The sequence below is a fragment of the Gavia stellata genome, chromosome 24, assembly GCF_030936135.1.
Source record: "Gavia stellata isolate bGavSte3 chromosome 24, bGavSte3.hap2, whole genome shotgun sequence".
NCBI lineage: Eukaryota > Metazoa > Chordata > Aves > Gaviiformes > Gaviidae > Gavia > Gavia stellata.
In genome coordinates, this window is record NC_082617.1 from 10,384,478 (window position 1) to 10,408,285 (window position 23,808).

General features: G+C 46.7%; 3 protein-coding genes across 4 annotated transcripts; 2 read left to right on the plus strand and 1 right to left on the minus strand.

The window, feature by feature from the left end:
* The first annotated feature begins 1,693 nt into the window (after nucleotides 1–1,693).
* On the plus strand, nucleotides 1,694–12,653 carry INPP5E (inositol polyphosphate-5-phosphatase E). 2 transcript variants are annotated; one of them, XM_059828787.1, is made up of 11 exons: nucleotides 1,694–2,551; nucleotides 4,379–4,502; nucleotides 5,629–5,726; nucleotides 6,444–6,568; nucleotides 6,724–6,843; nucleotides 7,237–7,344; nucleotides 8,318–8,479; nucleotides 9,046–9,161; nucleotides 9,632–9,768; nucleotides 10,957–11,460; nucleotides 12,625–12,653. In XM_059828787.1, the coding sequence occupies exons 1-10, from the start codon at nucleotides 1,695–1,697 to the stop codon at nucleotides 11,087–11,089; spliced, it is 1,980 nt and encodes a 659-aa protein (XP_059684770.1). In that variant the 5' UTR covers nucleotide 1,694; the 3' UTR covers nucleotides 11,090–11,460; nucleotides 12,625–12,653. The 2 variants fall into 2 exon arrangements, with proteins under 2 accessions (XP_059684770.1, XP_009818595.1); XM_009820293.2 differs by lacking the exon at nucleotides 12,625–12,653 and adding an exon at nucleotides 12,166–12,300.
* On the minus strand, nucleotides 12,588–18,680 carry PMPCA (peptidase, mitochondrial processing subunit alpha). The gene is made up of 13 exons (XM_059828788.1): nucleotides 18,628–18,680; nucleotides 18,322–18,524; nucleotides 18,026–18,105; nucleotides 17,611–17,693; nucleotides 17,214–17,308; nucleotides 16,951–17,051; nucleotides 16,268–16,531; nucleotides 15,937–16,029; nucleotides 15,555–15,673; nucleotides 14,986–15,076; nucleotides 14,799–14,861; nucleotides 14,410–14,554; nucleotides 12,588–14,140 (listed from the first exon to the last, which is right to left on the minus strand). The coding sequence occupies exons 1-13, from the start codon at nucleotides 18,678–18,680 to the stop codon at nucleotides 13,971–13,973; spliced, it is 1,560 nt and encodes a 519-aa protein (XP_059684771.1). The 3' UTR covers nucleotides 12,588–13,970.
* Nucleotides 18,681–18,969: 289 nt separating this feature from the next.
* On the plus strand, nucleotides 18,970–23,153 carry ENTR1 (endosome associated trafficking regulator 1). The gene is made up of 7 exons (XM_059829052.1): nucleotides 18,970–19,083; nucleotides 19,189–19,464; nucleotides 20,048–20,121; nucleotides 20,903–21,014; nucleotides 21,632–21,694; nucleotides 22,436–22,575; nucleotides 22,988–23,153. The coding sequence occupies exons 1-7, from the start codon at nucleotides 18,970–18,972 to the stop codon at nucleotides 23,079–23,081; spliced, it is 873 nt and encodes a 290-aa protein (XP_059685035.1). The 3' UTR covers nucleotides 23,082–23,153.
* Nucleotides 23,154–23,808: the final 655 nt, after the last annotated feature.

Genomic DNA, 23,808 nt, shown 5'->3' on the forward strand with positions numbered 1-23,808 from the left:
AAGGAGTTTAAAGAAAGGGAGCTGGAGCACGCTGTCTCTGGACGGGGGTGTTCTGTACTGGAACTGGCCTCACCCTGGGGGTCGTGCAGAGCTATCTTCATGGGCATCTTCAAAACTGAAGCTGTAGACTTAATATAAGCAATTTTTAATTTTTTGGAAGTGTAAAATGCTGTGCTTTAAACTGCTTATTTAAATGCCGCCTTAATCTAGAAGGGATAGTGACAGTCGTGGGGGTTTTATACGATTTATTTATTTACCTATCGCCTCCCCCAGGGCGGGGGCTGGCGGCGCGCTCCTCCCGCCGCCAGGGGGCGCTGCCGCGCCGCGCTCCCCCTACCCGCGGGGCGGGCCCAGCGTCGCCGCCGTTGCTACGGCCGAGCCGCGGGGCTGAGGCGGCCTCCCCCGCCCGCCCGCTCGGCCTGCCCCTCCGCCGGGCCGGGGCAGCTGCCAGCCCCGCCTCTGAGGCCCCGTGGGCTGCGGGTGGAGCCGGCGGGGCCGGGGCGGCGGGTGAAGGACCGCCGCGGCCGGGGCGGCAGCGGGCCCCGCGGCCCAGGAGGTCAGTGGTCTCTCAGCTGCGAGCGTGTCCGCGCCGCCTCCGCGGGGGGCGGCCCGCGGGTGGTGTCTCCGGGGCCGCCGGTGCCCGCGCGTGTCGGTGCCCGCGGCCCTGGGGAGTCTCGTCCATCCTCTCCTGGCCGGGGGCCGGCGCGGCCGCCTCAGGGCTGCGGTTGTCGTGGCGAGGCGGGTCGGTGAGAAGGCGGTGTGTGAGGAGCCGGCAGAGCTACCCCTCCTGTCCGGTCAGGGAGACGGCGGGCGGCGTCGCCTCGAGTGCAAAAATAGCGTTCTGGTGTGCTTTAACAGGGTTTTGCGTTTCCAGTATAGAGCTACGGAGCGTACCGCTGCAGGTGGGAAGTTTGGTTTGCGATAACTGTAGAATAACGAGGTGCTTCCCCCGCTTAGTAGGAGTTTGCCTTGAACCCCGATTCCGTATCCCTAAAACCGCTCCTCGGATCTTTTCTCGGTTTCAGCGGCGGTGGCCAGGCCTTGGCGCAGAGCAGGAAAAGGTGGCGGCGATCTCCCCGCTGTGAGATCACGGTAGAAGCTGAGATCACTGGAAATTTCCTGGCCTCTGGCATCGAGTGCTGTGGGCAGCCTGGAGGCTGGTTGTATTGGTGATTCGCTGTACAGCAGGGAGAACAAGCAGTGATTTATGTGCCGTTTTTGTTTCCTTTAATCCTAACAGTATATACAACCTTTTCTTAAAGAAGCCTGTACGCAGCCGTGATGCCTACAGCAGCGAGGATTGCAGTTCATGGCTCTGCTCTTGAAAAATCCCAGAAAATAACATTGCTTTTCTAAAAAGGTCATGTTAAGGTTTGAGTTGTTCTAGAGGGAGGTCCTGTGAGGAGCTTGCTTTCTGATTAAGGAGCAGAATTCGCAGTTCAATAACTTTTCATTCTTACGTGTTTCTTTTGGGGAAATCCAGGTATCCCACCTCTTGAAATTTTGCAGACAATGCATCTCCCTACACATACACCTGCCCTTCATTCTCAACTAAAGACTGAGCTGTCTTCAATTTCCCTGTCTTTCTGGCTTCGTTAAAGCCCTGTGAACCTACGGAGTAAGCAAGGGAAGGTAACTATGCTCTGAGGAACTTTTCATATGGAGCCGTGTCCGTAGCTGGTACCCAGAGGAGGATGAGTACTCCAAATGGATTTCCACAGCACTCAGGGGCGTGTGTTACCCAGAACACGGAGGGCGGAGCAGTACAGGACCTGCATGCTAAAAAATCTGGCAAAGCAGCAAAGAAGGAGGCTGGTGGCAATGGGGTGCTTACCTTTGAAGATCCTCCAAGTGTAGGCACCTCTTTAAATGAAACCTTAAAGCTTCTACCAGATGAACTCAAAGCTAATATGAAAATTAAATCGGTCACTCCAAGGCCTCCTCGGAAACCCCGGCTGGAGCGTGCTGCATCTCTGGATGAGAAAAGCTGGAGGAGGTGGAGGCGGTTTAGAACGAGTCAGGAAAGTCTGACTGATCCCAATGAGACAAGTTCCTCAAATGGTTCTCTGCAGGAAGCGTCCCTCAGCCCTCCTGTCAGGGGTAGGGCAAGCCCCTGCCATCAGTGCTACCAGCAGAATTCCTTGCACAGTTCACCAGACGCCTCAGAAGCCAGTCCCACGGGGAAGAGCAGAGGAGGCACCTCCGACCTGGGGAAACGAGCCTCCGAGATCTCCAGTGCCTTCGGTGGGCTTCTGCGGGGGAAAGCGTTTGCAGGCAGCAAACCGCGACTGTCCCAAATAATGCCGGCTCGACCTCTGCCACCTATGGAGCTCAATGTGGCCTCTCACACGCTGAGGACAGCTAATAGAATTGACTCGGATTGTATGGATTATCGACATTATTCTCAGCACAAGTTTGGGAGGGTAAGCAGCAGCTTGAGCGATACCAGGCTACATGGCAACGGGATGGTCTATGATAATTGCTCCACAGACTCCATGAAATCTACGTTCAGCTTGCTCACTCCCATTCGCTCTAAGGATGTTCGAAGCAGGTATGTCCCCCAGCTTCTCTTGGCAAAGTTTGGGGTGTGTTAGCAGGGAGCCAGCTGCCCTGCAGAATCCTGCTGGGCAGAGGCAGGGAACTTCAGACCGATCGGTAAAGCACAAAAGTTGTTCTGTGTTGTTTAACCTGCTGTGGAGATTGGAAACAGTTTGAAGATGAAGAGATTAGTACAAATACTCCGTATTTGCTCCTTTCAGCTGGGTGTTGTTTTTCATAAATGTAAGCTGACAGCAAATCAAACTTATTTGTAATATTTAAGTAATCCGTTCTGAAAATTAAGAAACAGTAGCTGTGCATGTTAGCAGTTGGGAAAAACTGGGAGTTTTTTTAAATCTAAAAGTACTTTAGGCTTGAACTGAAATGTTAAATGGCAAAAAACCCAAATAATTTGGCTTGAAACTTACCATGTAGTATATGCAGTACTATCATAATCCTGTAAGGTGCTGAGGGTCCTCTGCAGATGTGGAGCTTGTTTGGCCTCTGGCAGGATCAAATCATGCACCGTGAACTGCTTCAGTGTCCCACAGGAGCTCATCTGTCCCAGCTTTTCCAGGAATCTCTTGAGGAAGAGTGTGATTCCACTCAGATCTCAGCACTTTCTCCTAGCGTGGCCCTGACCTCTTGCTCTGGTTGCTCGTTTGTCTTCATTCTTACTTAAATTTAGATTATTGATTGGAGGGAACTGAGGTGGGTATATTAATCTGCTTGCCAGTGTATCAAATCCTCTTCTTGTCTTGGCTGCAGACCCTCTATTTGCGAAGACCTGCCAGCACACAGCACAAACACTGCAACAAGTATTATTGATAATACTGCAGGTCAAGAAACATGTTAAAAGGTAAAGGATACCAAGTACTCAGCTAAAGGTTGTATGTTACAGACACACAACAGTCTGCAAGACCTCAAGGGATAAATCTGGTCACTGATCCAAAGAGTGGGAGTCAGTGGTACAGGGGAAAATAATTCTGAGATAAATTAAAGTGTTACTAACTGGTAAAAAAGCCCCAAAGATAGATTGTTACTTGTTTGCCATGAGGGGTTTTCTTTCACTTCCCTCTGCAAAGCTGATGGAGTCAGATGGGCAGCTGGGTAGACCAGTGCATTACACAGCATTCCCTGACATCATGCTGTCATCATTACTTGCAGAGCTTAAGCAAGATTAAAAACGCTTATTCAACTTGCAGTCCTTTTGCCAATACCCCTTGCTTTTGTAAGCAGCATGTTCTTTGGAGAGGTAGGTGGTGTGGGGCGGATGTATCCTTTTTGAATGCGATATTCTTTTAGACCTCAGACTCAATAAATCATTTACTTGAAAGCTAAATTGGTGAGCTGAATTGAAAGAAGAATGTGGGTTTAAATCCTTGATTAGGAGCAGCTTGGTGCCAGAACACTGGGAATGGTGGAGCTATTTTCATGTTTTAAGGAAACTGAGCTGCTTCAAGATACTCAAATATCAAATCAATCTCTTCATTTTGTGTCTGCGGTAAGTACTAGGGGGATTGAAGACTTTGAATGGCTTCAGTCTTCTCATCACAGAACCTATGCAGCATCAGTCTCACCATCATACTCATGTCCTGGCTTTGAAAAGGCCAGTTTATGACAATAGTTTTGTTTTCTTGCATATGATCCATGAACTCTTTATAAGGGTTGGAAGTTTATAAGGAACTTTAGGCAAGCAGAACAATATATAAATACTAAATGCCATTTTCTTGAGCTAAAGGGATGTTCTTGATTAACTCAAGATTCAAGCATTACCAATCATTATTCCAACTGCCATGCTGTTTCCTTAGATGCTCTTTTATGGGTCTTCCATTCACAGAAGCTATTTGGAAGGCAGCCTTCTGGCGAATGGTGCCTTACTGGGAGCAGAAGAACTTAGCAGATATTTCCCTGATCGGAATATTGGAATTTTTGTGGCCACCTGGAACATGCAAGGTCAGAAGGTATGTGCACATAAGTCTCCACAGGTCTTTTGGCAGTGGTAAAGCTACCCCATCTTTACTGTAAGAACTGGTGCGATGTTTTTTTTCTGTTCATGACTACATTCCTCATCAACCTGAGTTCATCGTCTTTATCAAATTACAAGGCTCCCTCATGCACGTTCATATTAGTGACAGAGTCATTGTAACAGGGTTCTTCAGATATTAGGCATGAAAACTGAGCTTGCTAGTGCCACTCTGGCTTTTTGTGGCAGCTCCTTTACGCTCCGTTGCAGTTAGGGTCATATGAAGATGACTGACAATTTACTGCTTGTGATGAGAACACCTCTGATAAAGAACACAGCCTCCTGCCTCCATCTTTATGTAGCCTAGGAATTCAAGATTGATTCTACCAGGTGTCTGAGAAGCTATGCTTGGAAGAACATAAGCAACCCCTGGGGTGTTCAGTAAATAGCCTATGAGCTCCGTAAAAAGTAAGCATCACAGGAGGTGAGAAACATTGCATTACTGACCCACATGGCTGCACTGTGGAGTCTTGGTTACTGCTGGAGCGACAGCAGTTGAAGTCTGCCTTTGGGAAGGAGTATTCTTAGTATAGTCACTTAACCTGGTTTTTGAAGCCTGAATTGTTTGCATATGCTGTGGAACTTGTAGCTTTGTGTCATGGTATAACCCCAGCCAGCAGCTAAACACCACACAGCCACTCGCTCACTCCCCGCTGGTGGGATGAGGGAGAGAATTGGAACGTCGTCCCCTTCCTTCTTCCCCCAGCTGTATATGCTGAGCATGGCGTCATACGCTATGGAATATCCCTTTGGTCACTTGGGGTTAGCTGTCCCGGCTGTGTCCCCTCCCAACTCCTTGGGCACCCCCAGCCTGCTCGCTGTGGGGGGGTGAGGAGCAGAAAGCCCTTGGTGCCATGTAAGCACTGCTCAGCAGTAAGGACAACATCCCTGTGTATCAACACTCTTTCCAGCACAAATCCAAAACTCGGCCCCATACTAGCTACTATGAAGAAAATTAACTCTATCCCAGCCAAAACCAGCACACTTTGCCTGGACTTCCCTGCACTTTTCTAGTAAAACTTTACATAACTAATACTGTTTGTTTTTTTTTTTTTAAATAATAGGAACTTCCAGTGAATCTGGATGACTTCTTATTACCAACAGATCCTGACTATGCCCAGGACATGTATGTCATTGGGGTTCAAGAAGGCTGTCCAGACAGGTAGCAAAAACAATGTAATGAACCATCCTCTTTTATTGTTGACTAATTACTTTGGGTTTAATTAGTCTGGAAATAGTCTCCATTATATCCTCAATATTTTCAATAAACAACCTATTTAATGAGACTCTGAATTCCATTGCCTGAGCACCAGGGGAAATGGGTTTTAGAGGAAAATGTCACAAAAAAATGTAAATACAGGACTGGGTCCTGTTGTCAGGGCAGCTAACAGCAAAACTCCCGTTTGATTCCAGTGGGCATCTTACCATAGATCTGAGCCGGCTGTGAGCTAGCTTATGGGCTGGCTGATCGCGTTAGCAGCCACATGCTCATTAGTAGTACATTGCTGCAAAATTTCTAGTCTGTCTGAGATTGACCAACCCTGGAAGAGCAGGTTGAAGCCTCATGTCAGACTTTGCTTTTTTAGGGTATCTTCCCAGTGGGACTCTTTTTTTTTTTCCCTCAGATTTGCAAGCTGCTCAGTGCAGTGGCAGTAATACTCTCTCACCAACATGCAGCGCCTGCTGCGTGGCACGTGTGGAGTTACGCATCAAACTGAGCAGCCTTCACTGCAGCATCGCTGTGGCAATGGAGGTTTTGCTTATGCTTACTTGCCATTCTTTATCAGTGGGATTGCTCTGTTTTCACAATGCTGATTTCCTTTCCTGGGTATTGTCTCTTGTACCGTCCTTGTGATCCAGCTGTTGTTCTTTCCTGCAGAAGAGAGTGGGAGATCCGCCTGCAAGAGACCCTAGGCCCCCACTACGTCATGCTCTACTCTGCTGCACATGGAGTGCTGTACATGTCGGTCTTCATTCGGAGGGACCTGATCTGGTTCTGCTCAGGTGTGTGGTCCAGTATGAGCTGGAGAGTGGGGAGGTGAAAGGACTGCTGCCGTCAGGTGTCTTGTCCTTTTCTGCAGGGCTGTCCCTCGCCTAACTTTCCTGCTCGCTGTTTCTAGAGGCTTTTCAGTAACAGCAGCTTCTATTTCTCCTTCCAGAAGTGGAATATGCCACAGTGACAACTCGAATTGTATCTCAGATCAAAACCAAGGGAGCTCTGGGAATCTGCTTCACATTTTTTGGGACCTCCTTTCTCTTCATCACCTCCCACTTCACATGTGAGACATTTACAATCTTGTCAGAAGCATCCTGATTGAGGGAGGGGGGGGTTTGCTTTACAAAGGTAACAAAGCTGCAGGGGGATAGAGGAGCAGGACAGACTGAAGTCAAAGCTCAGGATTGCTGAGCTGAGAACAGTAAGGGAGGGGGATTTTTCTGTAGCAAACTTACAAAAGAACTGTATTTAGAAAACCAAAAATTAACTCTGCACATTTGTATCCCTTCTCCCACACTTTCTGTCATTATTTTTCGGTCTGTATGCTCCCTGGGTCAGTGTTACATTTTACATGTGGAAAATGTCTGATGTCCTGTGGAAGCTCCTGTTATAACCAAAAATGGTGATTGAATGAAAATGATGCATTGCTGGCAGTAATGGGATTTCTGTCTTTCAGCTGGGGACAGTAAGGTGAATGAGAGGAAACTGGACTACAATAAAACCATTCAAGCCCTTACACTTCCCAAGAACGTTCCGGACACAAACCCGTATCGATCCAGTTCTAGTAAGTGTGAAACCACGCTTGTGTGGGAGCCCAAATGAACAGAGTCTGTGCATTGTCTTTCAGTCTACACTAAGGAAGAAAGAATGAGAGTGCTACTTTGAGATATAAAAAGAGGTATAAAAAGAGATCACAGGTCTTTTTGTCTGAGGATGGTTATTGCTCACATATTTTTTTTTTTTTTTTTTTTTTAGCTGGGGCATAATTTTGGGGGAAATTTAAGAGAAAAAGTTGCTGTGAAGGGGGAGAGAGAAAATGAAAAGGAATTTTAATATGATGTATTTTTTCTCATAACTGCAATAAGATAATTTTGGTGTAATTTTTGTCAATATTATGGATGAGTTTCACTTCCCAAGTGTTTTCTAGAACTAGTAGAAATTCCTTTATTTCAAAACTTAGAGAAAGAACATTATTTCAATTTGCATATACACAGGTATACTCTGGTATTGTTTGCCAAATTCCATTATTGTTTCTTAATACTGTGTTGTTAACATGACAACTAGATATATAAGCCGTTTTTCTAGGAAGATGAATTTACCCTTTATCTGCAGTGTAGCATTAAGTTTCTGTGTTCATACTATTTTTAGGTCCTAAGTTTGGTCTCCTTTCAGCTTTTTCTACGATTTTTTAAAATTTCTGTTCTGTTTTCTGCTTGTTTTTTATTACTGCATTCTGTGATAGTCACAGGCAGAAAACGTGCTTAAGTATTATATCTCTTGGTAGTAAAAAGAAAGAGTTTATGCCTGTTCCTTGACTGTATCTAGCAGCACTTTCACTAAGCTATACATCATACAGCTCTCACTTTGGAAGAATTAAGTGAGTTTCATTTTAATGAGAGTGTAGTTACATCATATACTTTAATTTTCCTCAAAAGTCAAAGGGAGATTCAGGAAAGAAAAGTTTGGGATTTTTTTTTGCTTTCAGAACTTTTCAGGATGTTTGCCTCTATACCGACACTTCTGGCTTGAATTTGCAGATGATGTCACAACTCGGTTTGATGAAGTATTCTGGTTTGGTGACTTCAACTTCCGACTAAATAAGGATCGTGAGACTGTGGATTCCATCTTGAACCAGAATCTGGAAGCAGACGTGTCCAAGCTACTGGCATATGACCAGCTTACTAGTGAAATGAGTAGGGGTGAGGGACAGCTATTTTTCTCCCTAGTTTCCAGGAACAAAGATACCTACATACAGAAATAATTACAGCCAAATCCCTATTTCTTAGAGACCTTTCTTGCTTTCTTTTGTTAAGTTCCCTAAAAAAGGAAGTCAGCAGTTGTGAAATACATTGGGAATCTGTACAAGGGAATTTTTGCTATAGTGTTTTGGTATATATAGTGTAATCTCCCGAGCCATTTACTGCTCTGTTTCATCTGATTCCTCTATAAACTGGACATCATTCTGTCACAGTGTCTAGGACATTTAGATTTGAATAGCTAGCATTTGCAAAGCATCATGAGCTTTCAGTGGAAGGGGAAGTGTTCTTTGTTTAAATAGCCACTGGCTATTTTTTATCCTCACTATGTAAGAACTTGAGCTTGCTCCCTTTCTGAAGCCCAAGCCCAGGTTTTTCTGGTCGTGTATGTACATGGCTGTTGTTTCTAGCCAGCACTAGTTAAGCAGTGTTGAATAAATGCAGAAAGTGTGCTGGGTTCTTAGGAAGGAGGAATTTGTTGTTCATGCTCTTCTCTCGTTCCCTTACAGGGTCTATTTTCAAAGGATTCCAAGAGGCTGACATTCGTTTCCGTCCTTCCTACAAGTTTGACATAGGAAAGGACAGCTATGACACCACTTCCAAACAAAGAACTCCGTCCTACACGGTAAGAGATGATTTCAGAGCAGCATGCTTGGAAGGGCTGCTCAGCCTCGTATCTACCTCCAAAGGGGACTCTCACCTGTGAGAAAAAGCTGCCTTCCACAGTTGGTCTGCATGAGATAGTCGTGCTGAGATTCATTGCTTAAGGGCAACAGGGCATGTGGAATTGGTTGGGAAGAAGGGATTGTTGAATCTGTGAGTGCAGGGGGAGTTTGGCATAGGCTGCTAATCTTATTTTCCCTGCCTTACATCCTGTTCCCCCCTGTGCTCAGAGCTGGGCACAGAACCGCTATTGGGATCAGACACATATTCTTCATGAAGTGTCCGAGTGACTTCATTAAGTGTCCAAGACACTTAATTTCCCCAAGTGGGGTGTGATAAATCAATGGATTTGTCTCTTATGAACTAGTGCTTCTCTCCAGGGTAGATGTGCAAAGGGAGTTACCATCAGTCTCCCCTCTCTCTGCCTCCCAGGATCGAGTTGTATACCGCAGTCGGTACAGAGATGACATCCACGCTGTCAAGTACTCATCTTGTCCTGTGATCAAAACTTCAGACCATCGGCCTGTATTTGCCTTGTTTCGTGTGAAAGTGAGGCCTGGCAGAGACAAGTTAGTACCTCCTTATGCCACTTTGTATGATTGCACATGGCTCCAGTGATCCTGAGGATATGCTCCTGTTCAGAGTTTGTCCTCTCAGGAGTCCCTGAAATAGAGTTAATCCCATGGAGTGCTCTGCAGCCTGTTTGTTTTGTACCCAATATATGCTCTCAGTGGTCAGAGCAGTAAGAGTGCTTAGAAGTCCCGGCTGCCAGGTCCTGAGGGAGATAATCCTCCTGAGGGAGATAAACAGAGTCTGTTGCCAAATAAATCTGTGTTTCACCTGAGATGCAGCTCTCTGGTTTTCCTATCAGCATGGCCAGCTTTCCTTTTCTGTTCCTCTTCCCCTCTTTGGGGTTAATGCAGTTTTCTCTCCCCAGTGGTGGCTGCATTTCAACATAGCTGTATGTCAGTGGTGTATTTTGAGGTCCTCCAGGTTTCTTAATGTCCCACTGTGGGCTGCCATGCTAATAGAACTCGTTAGAAAATTTGGTTAAGTGACTGAAATTTAGTTAGTCTCGTTTCTGTGAGTAGCATGCTCAGGGATTTCAAGACCCAGGTATCTAGAAAATGGTGAAATTTAGTTAGTCTCGTTTCTGTGAGTAGCATGCTCAGGGATTTCAAGACCCAGCTATCTAGAAAATGGTGATTTCTCAAAGCACTTGATCAGCAGTGCAATTAGAATTGGGATTTGTTTGGTTTTTTTGTTTATGGGTATTAAAACACCCATTAAACAGAAGTATTGCAGAGTCTGTGAAGCTGGGCTGCTAGGGTTTCCTTCTGGCCTCTCTAGAACAGACCAAGGTAAGAGCTGTTGTGCGTGAACCATACCAGCGAATCCACCAGGCTAACAGTAAGCTACTTTAGCTTTTCAAATTAGTGTTTTTTGGTTTAATGTCATAAAGAATGTCCTCCATGTATGTCCCTAATGAATGCAGGCGTGTTTATGCTGAAATTGAAAGTACGTTTGCCTCTTACAACCAGTATTTTCTTCATTTAAATGTATTGTGAAAAACCTTAACTTGTTGCTGTGGAAGAAGAGCTCTGGTTTACTGATTTTCTCCCACAGCAGTAGCTGAATGCCTTAAGAAGGTAAAAATTAGGTTTCTGGCCTTTATTGTATGAACTAGTTGGGAAATGTTGGGCAAAGAAGAGAAATGTGTTTGTGCCCTGACCTAATTGCTTGTGTTTATATTGTAGCATTCCACTTGCTGCAGGGCAGTTTGACAGAGAACTCTATTTAATCGGAATAAAGAGGCGGATTACAAGGGAGCTTCAGAAACGGCAAGAGAAAAAGGACCAAAAATCCAGCAGCATATGTAGCGTTTCCTGAGCTGAGAACTCTGCAATGCTTGTGTTAGAGGTGCCCGGAAAGAGGATTTCAGGCCACAGCAAACTCTGCAGGGAATTGTCTGCTTAAGTACCTCTGGCAGTTGCTGTGGCTTGTGAAGAATGTCTTAAACCTCATCCTGGATTCATTTGCATGAGCTAATCCATGTAGCTCAAGTGCTTTCGCTGAAAAAAAATGGAGTCAGTTATTTAGGACATCCATCCCAACAGACGTAATAGATTTATTTTTAACCATACTATCTTTGGAAGCAACTGGGTGCAGTCTCTTGGTTCTAAGATGACTCCACACAGGGGACACAGCTTCTGGAATTGGCATGACCGGGGGCAGGGGACCTAAGAAAAGCCTGCAGAAAGGTGACAATTTTTGTTTGTCTGTTTGATTTGATCTGGTTAGCTTACATGCATTGTGGAGTTGGGTTTTTTCTCCTTATCTGTAGCCAAGTGTACGGTATTCTGTAAAATGTGTAACAGGGACCAGTTAGGGGACTTGGGCAGTTTTCTGTAAGGATGGTGCTCCTCTGTTGGGCTTTTTTGGTCCTCTACAGCAAGATCTGTGTGAATGTACTACTGTACATTTGAAGTGTAGGAACATTGCCTTTCAATAATTATTCTATAGGCCTTCTGTACCTAAGGGGGTAAGTATCAGTCTCTCACACCATATATTTGGCTGTTGAGACTGCCTGAAACAAACCCTTCCTTAACTCACTTGCCCTCCCCAGGGTGATAAAACACTACCTGCCTTCAGCAGCAGGACACTTGAGTTGAAAATAATGGTCTAAGTACAGCTATTGTGCAATGCTTCACCGAAGTGATTACGATATTAAGTGAGTATACTAGGGAAGTATGCAGAGAAACTGCAGCAAGTCAGATCAGCGCAGTTCCATTACCTCTAATTACAGTTAATTCCTTTTTTTTTTTATTTTTCTAAGTCAGTGAACTGTGAATAACTTGCTATTTTTGAAGTAGTGTTGTCTTAAGGCTAAACATACTACGTGGACCAGTATGGTACTGGTAAAATGTTAAGTACAGCTAATACTTAAAAACTCTTCATGGGCACAGATCGGCTGGATCATTAATCACCATAGTACAAAAACCACCATGCAAACAACTTGGAGGAAGTGCTGCTAACTATGCAACCTGTCCAAGACAGAGCTTCTGCGGTACAAACATTTATGGCACTGACCTGTCTGTAGCCATCAGGTATTTGGATTTCCTTTCTTTTTAAAGGAATAAAAATAAATTAATGCAATACCTTAAATGAGAACCAGCTCTTATTTCAGGCTTGTCAGAACTAGAGTTCTTTGACTGCGTGATGCATGCTAACCGTTCGGGTGACCTGAGCCATTTGTCTTCAGATGGAAAAACGGGAAAGATTTCTTTGGGATTGTTTGCAGTGAACAAAGCAAGCACATTTCACCTGCCAATTCAAGAAACCCAGCCCTTAGCTGATGAATTCCAGAACTCTTACTACTTGCTCCAGTCATTTAGAGGTCTCTTTATTTTCTTACAAACATACAGAGCAACTGAATAAGGACTTCCAGACTGTGGGTTCCACAAGAAGCAACGCAACATGTTTTCTTCTAGTTGCATGAGGAAAGGTATGGGGATAAAGCAGGTAATAGCTGCCTCACAGTGTTCTGCTCCCAGTTTGATTGCTCCTTACACTACACATCTAGCCAGTGAAGTGCTGCAATGCAGCTATGTTTTTAAGACCCTATGTTAGGGGATTACGTAAATCAAATGTTTTATTCCTCTCTTTTGGGTCTCCATTTCTTCGTAATGTCAAATGCATGGCACTTAGCTTCCCCTCTCTTTTGGTAACATGGGGTCAGTCACTTTCAAGATTATGTTTGCTAAATATTATCACTTTGTTGCTCTTGACACCGCTGCTGTTAAGATTGACATGTTTTCTTTTTGCAAGGCTTTAAGTTCAGCTGAGTGACAATTTGAAGAAAATACATATGAGTTTAAGGTGCAGCCGCAGCAGCTCCTTTAATAACTTCCTGTTTGTATACCATCTCTGGAGTGAAAGAACTGTCACTCTTCAGCATAGTTCACTTGCCAGTGAAAAACCTGAAGAATAGGATCACTTTCATTCCAGAGTAAGTGTCTATGTAGCATTATGCATAGTATGTCTGTAGCTGAACTCCTCAGAAACTTAGTTATGCCATAGGTCTACTTTCCTCTGAGCTCTAGCAAAATTATTAAGTTATTTCCAGACAGGTGACTTCTGTTAGTACTACAGATGGTAAATTACACCAAGGAAATGGATCCATGATGCTTGTAACAAAACCTGGACTGCAGGAAACTTGTTGCCTAACTTCACATAGATAATGACTAGTATTTTCCTAATTCAGTTTGACCAAATCTTTGTTCATCTTGGTAAAAGCTATATTCTTTGAATTCAGATACATAAGCCAAGCTCTTTAACATGCCACCACGTTCCTCAAGAAGGGCCCACACCAGGGCCTCCAGTGTGGCAGCCCCACTTCTACTGATGATACGATTAAGTGGTAACACACAGCAGTGACTTCTTCTCAGATACATTCTTTCTGGAGTAGTGATGAATAATTTTGGCTTGCTATGTTCTCCCCAGTGCCAAGAGAAGGCTGTATACACCCATCTTCTCTTGTAACCTACTCAGAGGGTCAAAGTACTCCTCCAGAGCCAGGGTGGGCCTTTGAGCCCAACGTAACGGGCTCTTCACAGTCCAGTGTTCTGAAGCAGCTTTGTTCAGCTGTAGCATAGCTCCATGTTTGCACAGTACACCTGGAAAGATGGGGGGAAGGGCTTGCAGCAATATTATAATCTCAAAAACATACTAAAAAAGAAGCAAGTCTGTCAGACGTGCAGGATACACTGCTTTATCGAAAGAGCCGGTACATCCGAGGGAGTCGCCCATCCTTACTGGAAAGTGCTGCCTGGATGTGTTCGTAAGTGGGCAAATCTGTTAAGTCACCCAGCGCAGCCACAGCTGGTTTTTTATGAAGCATCTTAGTGACCACTCTCTTGATATCAGTAGATTTCACCTGACCTGCAGAAAAAAAAAAGGCAGAGTTGTGACAACTACATTCTAAATAGCACAAAGCAGCTTTATTATGATGCAGAGTCAGACCCCATGCTCAGAAAAGCAATCACTAACTCTAGACCTGGAGAAGATCAGTTTGAAATATATATCTGTCATATTTATGCCCCCAGGCTTTCTAAGGCAATTCACCTGTGCTACAAGAATATGTTGTAAGTTGCCCCACCCCAAGTGTACCTACAATTCAGTCAATGCAAGGAAAAGCGTTGTCTACTCACTGATCAGGGCACAGAGCTCATGAGGTAGCTTCCTTGTGTTTGTGGCCAACACTTGCCTTCCCACATCTTCAAAGATAACTGGCCGAGACTCAAGGTTCATCATGAGCATGGACTTCAGCTGCGTCTTTGCTCGCTCAAGTTCTACCTGTAAATGAGCAGCAAATACAAATAGATGTTCAAAAAAGTCTGGCCACTGCTCTCTTATACAAGATACCACATAAGAGTTCTGCAAACACCTTCCTCTTTGTGAATATGTTGCTAAAGTTACTATATTTTTTTACAGAAATATGTACCATAATTATCTACAAAAATTCATTCTGGCAAGGCCAGTGCAATACATTATTTCAGCTCAAAGACTATCTGCATAGCCTGCAAGTTCGGCTGCTGACCTCTCCCACTGCTCCTGCCATTAGAATGAATTCTCTTGTGATGATTTCCACCATCTCTCGAACCTAGGAAAAACAGACAATTCAAAGAAGATTAGAAAAATGCTTATTCTGTTAACATTACCGTCTGGTAATAAAGTGGTGTGATTACTTTTTAAGGACACCTGTCTTTGAATACAGGACTACACACCTGTTTTGGATCTGCGCTGGCATGTATACACAGGAGACCTGTATCCTCGTAACTGTGGTGGTAAGAGGTTGCATTATACATCCAGTGGTGCCTGTGAGTATACAAACAGTATTTAAAAATTTAAAAAACAGAATTTAAATGTAAAAATTAAACAAACATGGACAGCGAGTCCCCTCCTAGTGCATTTTCAGGATTCTCAGCAATGCCAATGAGAACTGTCAATCTCTGCCTCTGACAATTTCTGCACGTGCCATCTACTTCCTTCTCTCTGTTTGCATCCTTGAGACCAAACCCAGAACAATACAAAGCAGTATTACTCATACCTACTGCCAAATCTGTTAATATCCCCTGATTAAAGGATGGATTGGGCTAGTGGAAGATTCCTGGTCACTTCTGCCCTTTACTTTCACCCTCTCAAAATGCCCACTGACAAATCAGTCCCACATGTTTCAAGCGGAATAAGCTGATGTAAAACCTGGGGGTGTTGGCTTTCAAAAGATGAAGCCTTCCATGTGAACCTGCTAGAGAAGACACTTTCTGCTATCGCTTAAACAGAAAGGCAAACAAACCTGTTGAGCACATTGAGATACAGTCGGGTGAACATGCCCTTGCCAGGCCCTCCAGCTGAAAAAGAGCCACCACCTCCCATCATCATGTTTAATACTGCAAAGGGAATGAAATCTTCCTCCTGAATTGCAACAAGAAATTCAGTCAGCTAATAGCAGGGCTCTCAAGGGTCTGGGATGAGTAAAGAGGGAGAAAGAGAGTCAGAAAGAAACATGGCACAACAGTGTAGAGGTCAGTGCCTTCATCAAACTGGCAGTGAAAAAGCTGCTTGTCTGTATGTGCAGCATCAGCAGCAAGAGGGCCAATGTTTACGTAATGAGATAGTATTCTGGGATTCCTCAAGTACAGGGCACCCAAAACAAAGGATCTGAGGTTAATACTTACTAAAAATGAGCAGCTTTCTAACCCAATCATGATGTGGGTAAGCTCTGGGATGGGTGTAGGGCCCAGACTCACATCTGACATATCTTTTTCAACCTGTGGAAAGGGCAGACAAATTATTAGGACCGATTTTCACCTCTCTTGTATCCATCTTGACACATTCCCAGTAATTAACCTGTCACCCAGATAATGGCTGTCATGGCCAGTTTTGGCTCGTGTTCATGAACAGTATGCAATTTTAGAAAGCAAAGCCTATAGAGAAATCAGCTCAAGTCCAAATCTGCACCTCCAACAGACAGGAAGAGGCACGATGCCACCTCCACCTTCCTTTTACCTTGACAATGCCTCCTGTGTACTGAGCCACAGATCTGTCCACGTCCTTGGTCTGCCCACTGCCCCACACTGGCTCCGCTCCAAGCAGATGTTTCTTCGCACACTCCACTAACTTCTCATGCTCAATTCCCACCCCGGCAAGCACCATCCTGTCTGGTGTATAGTAGTTGCGCAGGTATGAATGCAAGACTTCTCGATCAATTTTGTCAGTATTTTCCACTGGACAGAACCTGTTCAGTCCAACTGTATTGTCTCTGTAGGCTGCCTAAAAGGAAACAGATACATTAAAGTAACAAATATTACTCCACCCCCCTCTATCTAAACCTTCTCTTTCTGTTTTAGAATTATGCCTATCTGTTTGAGACATGTAAGAGGGGAAATGCTGAGTATTATTTCACTAATGTCAGCGTAACTCAACAACATGTTGTCATCCATGTCAACAAAGATAAGTTATAGATAGTTTTAGTTTAGGTTAAAATCTTTCACACGTGTAGAATGTCGGATTTCAAAGTGGAGGGACAGCAAAATTCTCCCTCTCACCACTGAAATCTAATCAAATAACAGAAAAATCTGTTTTCAGAATAGTCTAAAATAAACCCAGAAGCTCAGGAAGAAGCGAGGAAGAGAATGCAGCATGTCTCATACAGGGGACTGCACGCAAGGTAGACTTTTCAAGTGTTTTACCGCATGGATCATTTCTGTGAGGAGAGGCTCTGGATCAGGTCTCATATTCAAGTCTTCAAGCTCAAATCGTATAGCCGTTCGAGTCATCTCAATTTCTTCATCTGTAAAAAGACAGAAAGCAAGAAATAGCAACCACCACGCAAAATACCCAATTGCTACATGGTAGCTTCTTGATGAGCACGATCTAATGAAGAATTCTGAAATCTCATAGCAAGTCATGCGTTGGGAGTCTTTTTTTGAGACAGAGACTTATGTTCCCAGACCTGATAACCTGGGCTGTAGCGCTACATCAGCCAGCAAGTTGACCACTGTGTCCAGGCCTTTGGCGTCAGCAGAAACAGCGTACATTATGGTGTCTCTGCAACACAAGCAGACGGGTTCTGCACTGAGAAGTCACATCTACAGTCATTCAGTAAACGTGCATCAGGAAATCATAGATAAAGCTGCTTCACCATTATTAAATGCTTTCAAAACGAAATAGAATGACTTTTATAACCCTTTCAGGTTCACTTTTGTACCTTCTTAGCAGTTGCCACAAATGGATTTCTGCTGCTTAGAAGCAAAAAGTGACTTTTACTGTCACACACCAGGAAAAGCAGCTCAAACTACTGTCAGTGTACAACCACTCAGGTAACAGAGCACAGAGAAAGAGCATCGTACCTTGATGCCTGGCAGTCACAAATGCCCCCGTGCTTTTCTAAGGTGAGGAGAATTTCATCTTTGCTACCAAACTGAGCTGTAGACTAAGAAGATACTGGTGTTATTAATTAGTAAAGCCGTAACTGTTTATAATCCTTCAGTGTAACCCAGAACAACCATCTTCAATATTCTTTAAGTCAAATGGTTTGCTAAACACTTACTAACCTTGCAAGTGAAAGCACAACAGGCTTTCAAAATATAATTACAGTCACAATAATTAACTAGGAATACCACCACCCTCTATTTAAACAGATCAAACCCACAGCGCTGCTGAGAGGAGCGGGCCCTGCCCTCTCCCGCTTCCCCCCGCCGCTCTTGCACATTTATGGTGTTTCACACAGGCTCCGGGAGTCTGCTGTGACAAGAAGATACTCACGGAGAAGGCCAGCTTTTCCAAGAAGTGAGAGATGCCACTGAAGTATTTCGCTTCGTGTCTTGATCCCGAATTTATAAGAACTAGCGTTAAGAAGAGAAGAAGTCAGCGTCATTTCTACCCCCTCAGTCCTTAAATGCACGTCTGGCACCCGGCTCCCGGGGGAGGTGAAGTGTCACCGCCGCGTCCCTGGCCAGGCCTGCAGGCAGGGCCGGTGTCGCTGTCCCCAGCTCAGGCCGGGGCAGCGGCACGGCCCGGTGCCCGCCCCCCGCCCGCCCTCGCCGGGCGCGGGTACTCACGGCCCACGGTGCAGAACTGCCCGAACTTGTTCTGGGAGGCGACGCGCAGCCCGTTCTCCAGCACCGTCACCCGCGTCTCGAACCGCTCCCGGCCCTCGGCCGCCGCGAAGACCGCCTTGGGCACGCCGGGCAGCGGGCAGGTCAGCGGCACGCTGGGGTAGGCGCCGCCGCCGCTGTAGCTCCGGCCGGCCGCCAGCCCGCACCTGCGGGACAGCGGGAGCCGCCGTCAGGGAGGCCGGGCAGCACCTCCCCCGCGGCCGGTACCGCGCGCTGCATCCCTTCCCTTCCCCCATTCCCCCCGCTCACCGCCGGGCCGGGCCCCAGGCACCCCGCCGCAGCCACGCCATGGCGACCGCCATCTTGCCGTCACCCGGGAGAGTCGCTGCCGCCTGGCGCGGGGTCACGCGTGTGCGGGGCAGGCAGCACTGCGCAGCCGCGGTGACCCCGGGGGATGGGTGGGCGGGGAAAGGGGCGGAGCCTCGTCTCCCTGGAGAGGCGGGATTCGAGTGAGGCCGCGATTGGGTGAGGGCGTGGTGGCCTCTCGCTAATTGGCCCGTTCTGAGGGGAGGCGGGGCCCGCTCTGAAGCGAGGCCCCGCCCCGCGGTCCGTGGCTGCCCGGGTCGCGGAGAGGGCCGAGGCGGGGCGGCCATGGCGGCGGGGGGGCTGCCGGCGGCGGGCCCGGCCGAGCCCAACCCCTTCTCCTTCCATGAGTTCGTCCGCAGCAAGGCCCGGAGCGACGAGGAGGTGGGCGACGCCCGCCAGGTAGGGCCCGAGCGGAGGCGCGGCTGGGCCCCGCCCCGCTGAGGCGCCCGTCCCGCGCCCACCTCAGCCCCTCTGCTCTGCTCTGCTCTGCTCTCCCCTCCGCAGGCGGCGCGGCCCGGCCCGAGCCTCGGCCCCCTCTTATTCCCGGATCCGGCGGCGCCCGGAGAGGCGGAGGACGAGGAGGAGGAATGGAGCGGGAGCTACCAGCCCTTGGCCGTGGAGCAGGCCCATCTCGCCGCCGCCGGCCCCGCCTCGCCCTCCGCCGCCCCCTTCTTCTGCGAGGGCGTGGGGCTGGCCGGCAGCGAGGACCCGAGCGTGGCCTCCCTCGGAGCCCCCCCGGGGCCGGGCTTTCACTCCCTGCGGCAGCCCAGCTATGAGGAGGTAAGCAGCTCGGCTGTCCGCCCGGCACCTTTCTCAGGGCAGACGCAAACGCCGCCCGCGGGCTCCGTCTTCTGTCAAGCGAGCTCTGAGCTCCTGTGTCGGGCTGTTACAGAAACTTGGTGTCAGCCTCCGGTGTTATTAAAGCGTGCTGTCAGCAAGGGCTGTGCAATACGTGGCAGCTTGTTGTTAGAGATGCTTGCGGAAGAGAAGTAGGTCTGAAAAACGGCTCTACAGCATGAGTCAGATTTGGTACCTTGTCTGTCCTGTTGCTTTTGGCATGACCCAGGTGACTTCCTCATCCTCTTCCCCTTGAGGTCATGGTAATTTAGAATTAACAGCATTTGATTAGTCACATCTGCACTGGTTGCTTGGTGCCACATTTCTGTGCCCCACAGGGTTAGTGAAGTTAAAGGGTTTTGAGAAGGGAAAACTAGGTGTGGAAGTAAGGTTGAATGTAATAGAAAGTGCAAGACTTCCCAACACTAGAGTTAAAGCTGAATATTTCTTCTGGTACTGGTCTTGGAGTGTTAGTAGTGTTGTGAAACTACACCCTCATTTCTAATGAGAATTTTTATTTTTTTAGCTAAAAGAAGAGAATGCCAGTTTGAGAAGCAAGATCAATAAGCTTCAGATTTTCTCTGAAACTCAAGCAGACAAGTGCGTAAGCCACAGTATGGGGGAAAGTAACCACATAAGCAAGGAGTTGTCTTAGAAGAGGTGCTCACTGGAAACAGTCAACATCTTTAAAGAAGAAAAATGTAGTTGAAATCTATACTATTACTAAAAAGCTTTAACAAACCTGGTTTTCTTATTGAAAAAGGCTTGGAAAGTAAGTAGCAAGCTGACATCTGATGAGTGTGTTTGAGTGGCTTACGCTTCATGCAGTTTAGGTGGTTAGTGAAAATGAGAGTAGGGCTTGACAGGATGCATTTCATAAAGCTTCAGATTAACAAAATAATGAATCTTAATCTCTCTCCTTTGAAGCAAGAAAAACATTTTTATTTTTGCTGCTGAACAACTTGATAGTGGGAGACTTGAATTTCCTGAGGTTAAACAACCCAGTGAGTGATCCAGGGTGGTAATTTCTTAAGTTCCCGTCTGCATCCTCTGCATTCTGCTGCTCCTCACAGTGAGGCAGCTGGTACTTCCATGGTGATGGGGTAACCATTTGTTTCAGAATTACCCTTATCTAGGCTGATTGTGAACGGCTGTGTTTTTTGTACGGCCTTTCTGCATTCAGCTGTATAGTTCCTGTTGATGCTAATGGATGTTGAACAAAGAAATCCCCTGAGCCACAGCCTAGAAGTGTACTTCTGTAGGAAGACTTAATTTTTCTTGTAACATAAAAGAATGAGTTTCTTGATCCTTCCCTAGAATTTTCTTCCTAAAGTATTTAATGTTACAAGTGCTTACTGTACACTGTCTCTTGTTTTTTAAGGTTGAGGAAGCTTGAAAGAAAGCTCGAAGAAAACAAAATTAAAGAAGAAAAAGAAGCACAGGATTTGGAAGCAATGGTGCAGCATGTGGAACAAAATCTCCAGCTGATGACTGTAAGTGTTGGCGTTTGCCATAGTAGTAGACGCTTGTTTGCAGTCGGAACTGTGTAGTTCCGTTCCTTTTCCTTCCTCCCCCAGGAGAGTGAGGGAAGCTGAAGCGATTGCTTCACCCATGTGAGCGCTAAACAGCTCTGACATGGCTTCAGATTCTTCTCTTATAGGAAGACTGTGTCCCAGTTCAGAACTCCTTTCATTACCTAGAGTAAGGGAGGTCTTTGCAGAAAGACCATTTTTGGATTCATCAACACCTTCAGCTGCTTCTTTGCAGCCTTCTGAAGACACCTCTTCTATGACCTACGAGCTGTTTTTCCTGCTTGCTTATTTATACCGAGTACCTTTTCCTCTTGTCCAAGAACAAAATGTAACAGCTGGAGGTGATGGACAGCATTTGAAGATATCAGAAAGGAAAAATTGGGGAGGGCAGGAGACAGCTGATCAGACATGACTGGGGGCACTATCCTCATCTCGTAAAGCATTCAGAACACGAGGCAGTATAATACAAACTGTATCACTTCAAGTTACGTGCTGGAATCACACATTCCTATGTAGCTCAAACTGCTTGCTGTGTCCTAAGCACTGCTCTGGTATAAATAATCTTTACTCTATTTCAGAAACGGGCTGTTAAAGCAGAAAACAGTGCTACAAAACTGAAACAGGAAAATGCGCTACTTCAGGTACGAAGCAGTATTCTCAAGGCCTTGCTGAACATACTGGGACTGAAAAAAATACATCTTGAAATTGAGCCTATAAAAAGGATACTGAAAATTTTTAAGTAAGCCTCACTTTTTCTTCGAATGCTGTAGAAAATGTTCTAGATGAGAACATTTCAGCTCTGCGCAGACTGTTAACTTCATCTCTGCGACGCGTGGTACTTCACTTACAGTTTTGCTGAAGTTTCACAGGATATTCAAATGCTGTTCGATATTTGGGACCTGTGAATGCCAGTAATGCCACAGGGCAAATGGGTGTTTAGCTGTAGGAAGGTGCTCGACAGAGAAGGGAGAGAAGCTTGAGAGAGATTACAGCTAGCTCAGCAGAGCCTGGTAGTGGTAGGTGACAGCATCAGTGTCAGGTAGCAGCTTCCATCCCCACCCTTGGAGTTGGAATACGCCGCTCCATAACACTGGATTGGTTCTGTGAAACAAGCAGACTTCGGGGCTGCTGGCTGGCAGGCTGTCATGAAAATGCTGCGTACATTTTCAGTTTTAATAAAAGCTTCTAAGTTGTAGTTTTCTGTCAGAGACTGCTTTCCAGAGCTGGGAAGACAATCTCTCTAGGCCATCTAGTTACGGGATCTGTTCACTAGTTGTACCTAATAAATTGCTGTATGAATGTACTCATTAGTTGCTTTCATTGTAAAATATCTACTGGAGTTTTGCGGTTATTTTCGTATAAAGTTTTTGTTTCCTCCCTAGGTTCAGCTGAAGAATTACAAGACAGAGAATGAAGCCTTGAGGTCGGGCCAGTCGGCGAGCCTGGCCGTGGTGAAACAAAACGCAGACCTTGCCTTGCAGAACCTTCTCACAGTCATAACGAACTCCCGGTCCTCAATCAGGTGAGTTGTTCTAAGAGGACTCTCCTAACGCTACCCTGGATGCTTGTCTGAATGCTGAGGCCGCAACTAAATGTCCCCAGTGGGTTTTTTAGGATTGGAACTCAGGTTCTTGTATTCTGTAGGCCAGATCAGCTAGTCCATGCTCTTACTTACCTGCAAGGTATTCTCTTCCAAGTTTAGTCAATAAAAATAACTAGAATGTCTAAGTCTTATTTTTTTTACTTAATGTAAAACCATTATACTTAGACTCTCTAAGTCTCTTATACTTCACTTCTCTAAGACTTTTATACTTCAAGAAGTGGAGTCTTCAGTCCAGATAAAATCACATTGCATGGGTAAACACCACCAAAAGCTGCCCGGCAGCTTTCCCCTCTCCTCCTCACTCTAACGCTGTGTCTTTCCCACATTGCAGGCAGCTGGTCTCCGGAGCAGAATCGCTGCAGCTCGTCGCCGATCTCCTTAAATCGATAGACAGAATTTCTGAAGTGTCAGAAGATGGACAGTGACTCAAACAAAACGGACTCAAACGGAGAACTTTGCTTTCACGCAGAAATCATTACTTAAAAGTTAATTTCTCATATTCGACCTCGTTACGACGCGCGAAGCTGCTGGCGCTGCTGCGGGACCAGCTTTTCCATCTCTACCCACCGCGCAGCCGCCGGGTCGCTAAAACCTGAATCGACAAGAGTACGTCCTTTTCCTGCTAGGCTGGGACCACGGCCCCCTCCTCCCCTCGCACCCCGCGCTCCTGCGAGCCCCCCAGGTTTGGGCTGGGACCCCACAGGCCCCCCAGGTTTGGGCTGGGACCCTCCCGGCCTTTCTCTGCCCCTCAGGGTGTTCCTTCCCACGGAGGGAAAAGGGGTTGGGGGGTTTCGCACAGCACGGCGAGTCCCCGAGGCTGCGGTGGGGCTCGGCCTCCGGGGGCCGTTTGTAGTCCTCATCCCGGCCGCTGTGTAACGGGTTTTGCGGAGCTATTAAAGGCCGCGGGAGGTGGCGGCACAGCCGGTGTGCGGTCGCTGCGGCACCCGGGGCGGGGAGCGGGGACCCGGGAGCGCCCTCTCGCCGGCCACGTGCGCCAGCCCCGCCCCGCCGCGGCGTCGGCGGCGCGGTCGATTGGTTGGGCAGCGTCACGTGCGGGGGGAAGCTCAGCTGACCGAGGTGCCCGGCAGTGATTGGGCGGAGGGAGGGGAGCGGGGCCCGCGGCAAGGCTGCGCGGCTCGGGCCCGGGAGCCT

What these genes read in the sequence shown, in the direction of transcription:
- PMPCA (XM_059828788.1), bottom strand. Translation starts at nt 18,680, where the DNA reads ATGGCGGTCGCCATGGCGTGGCTGCGGCGGGGTGCCTGGGGCCCGGCC. An exon ending in TAGAAAGCTGCTCATTTTTA is followed by an intron (nt 15,674 to 15,936) that starts GTAAGTATTAAC and finishes GTTGCAATTCAG; the next exon opens with GAGGAAGATTTCATTCCCTT. An exon ending in CCAGCGCAGATCCAAAACAG is followed by an intron (nt 14,862 to 14,985) that starts GTGTGTAGTCCT and finishes TGTTTTTCCTAG; the next exon opens with GTTCGAGAGATGGTGGAAAT.
- ENTR1 (XM_059829052.1), top strand. Translation starts at nt 18,970, where the DNA reads ATGGCGGCGGGGGGGCTGCCGGCGGCGGGCCCGGCCGAGCCCAACCCC. An exon ending in GGCAGCCCAGCTATGAGGAG is followed by an intron (nt 19,465 to 20,047) that starts GTAAGCAGCTCG and finishes TTATTTTTTTAG; the next exon opens with CTAAAAGAAGAGAATGCCAG. An exon ending in AAAATCTCCAGCTGATGACT is followed by an intron (nt 21,015 to 21,631) that starts GTAAGTGTTGGC and finishes ACTCTATTTCAG; the next exon opens with AAACGGGCTGTTAAAGCAGA.
- INPP5E (XM_059828787.1), top strand. Translation starts at nt 1,695, where the DNA reads ATGAGTACTCCAAATGGATTTCCACAGCACTCAGGGGCGTGTGTTACC. An exon ending in TCTAAGGATGTTCGAAGCAG is followed by an intron (nt 2,552 to 4,378) that starts GTATGTCCCCCA and finishes TTCCATTCACAG; the next exon opens with AAGCTATTTGGAAGGCAGCC. An exon ending in CATCACCTCCCACTTCACAT is followed by an intron (nt 6,844 to 7,236) that starts GTGAGACATTTA and finishes TCTGTCTTTCAG; the next exon opens with CTGGGGACAGTAAGGTGAAT.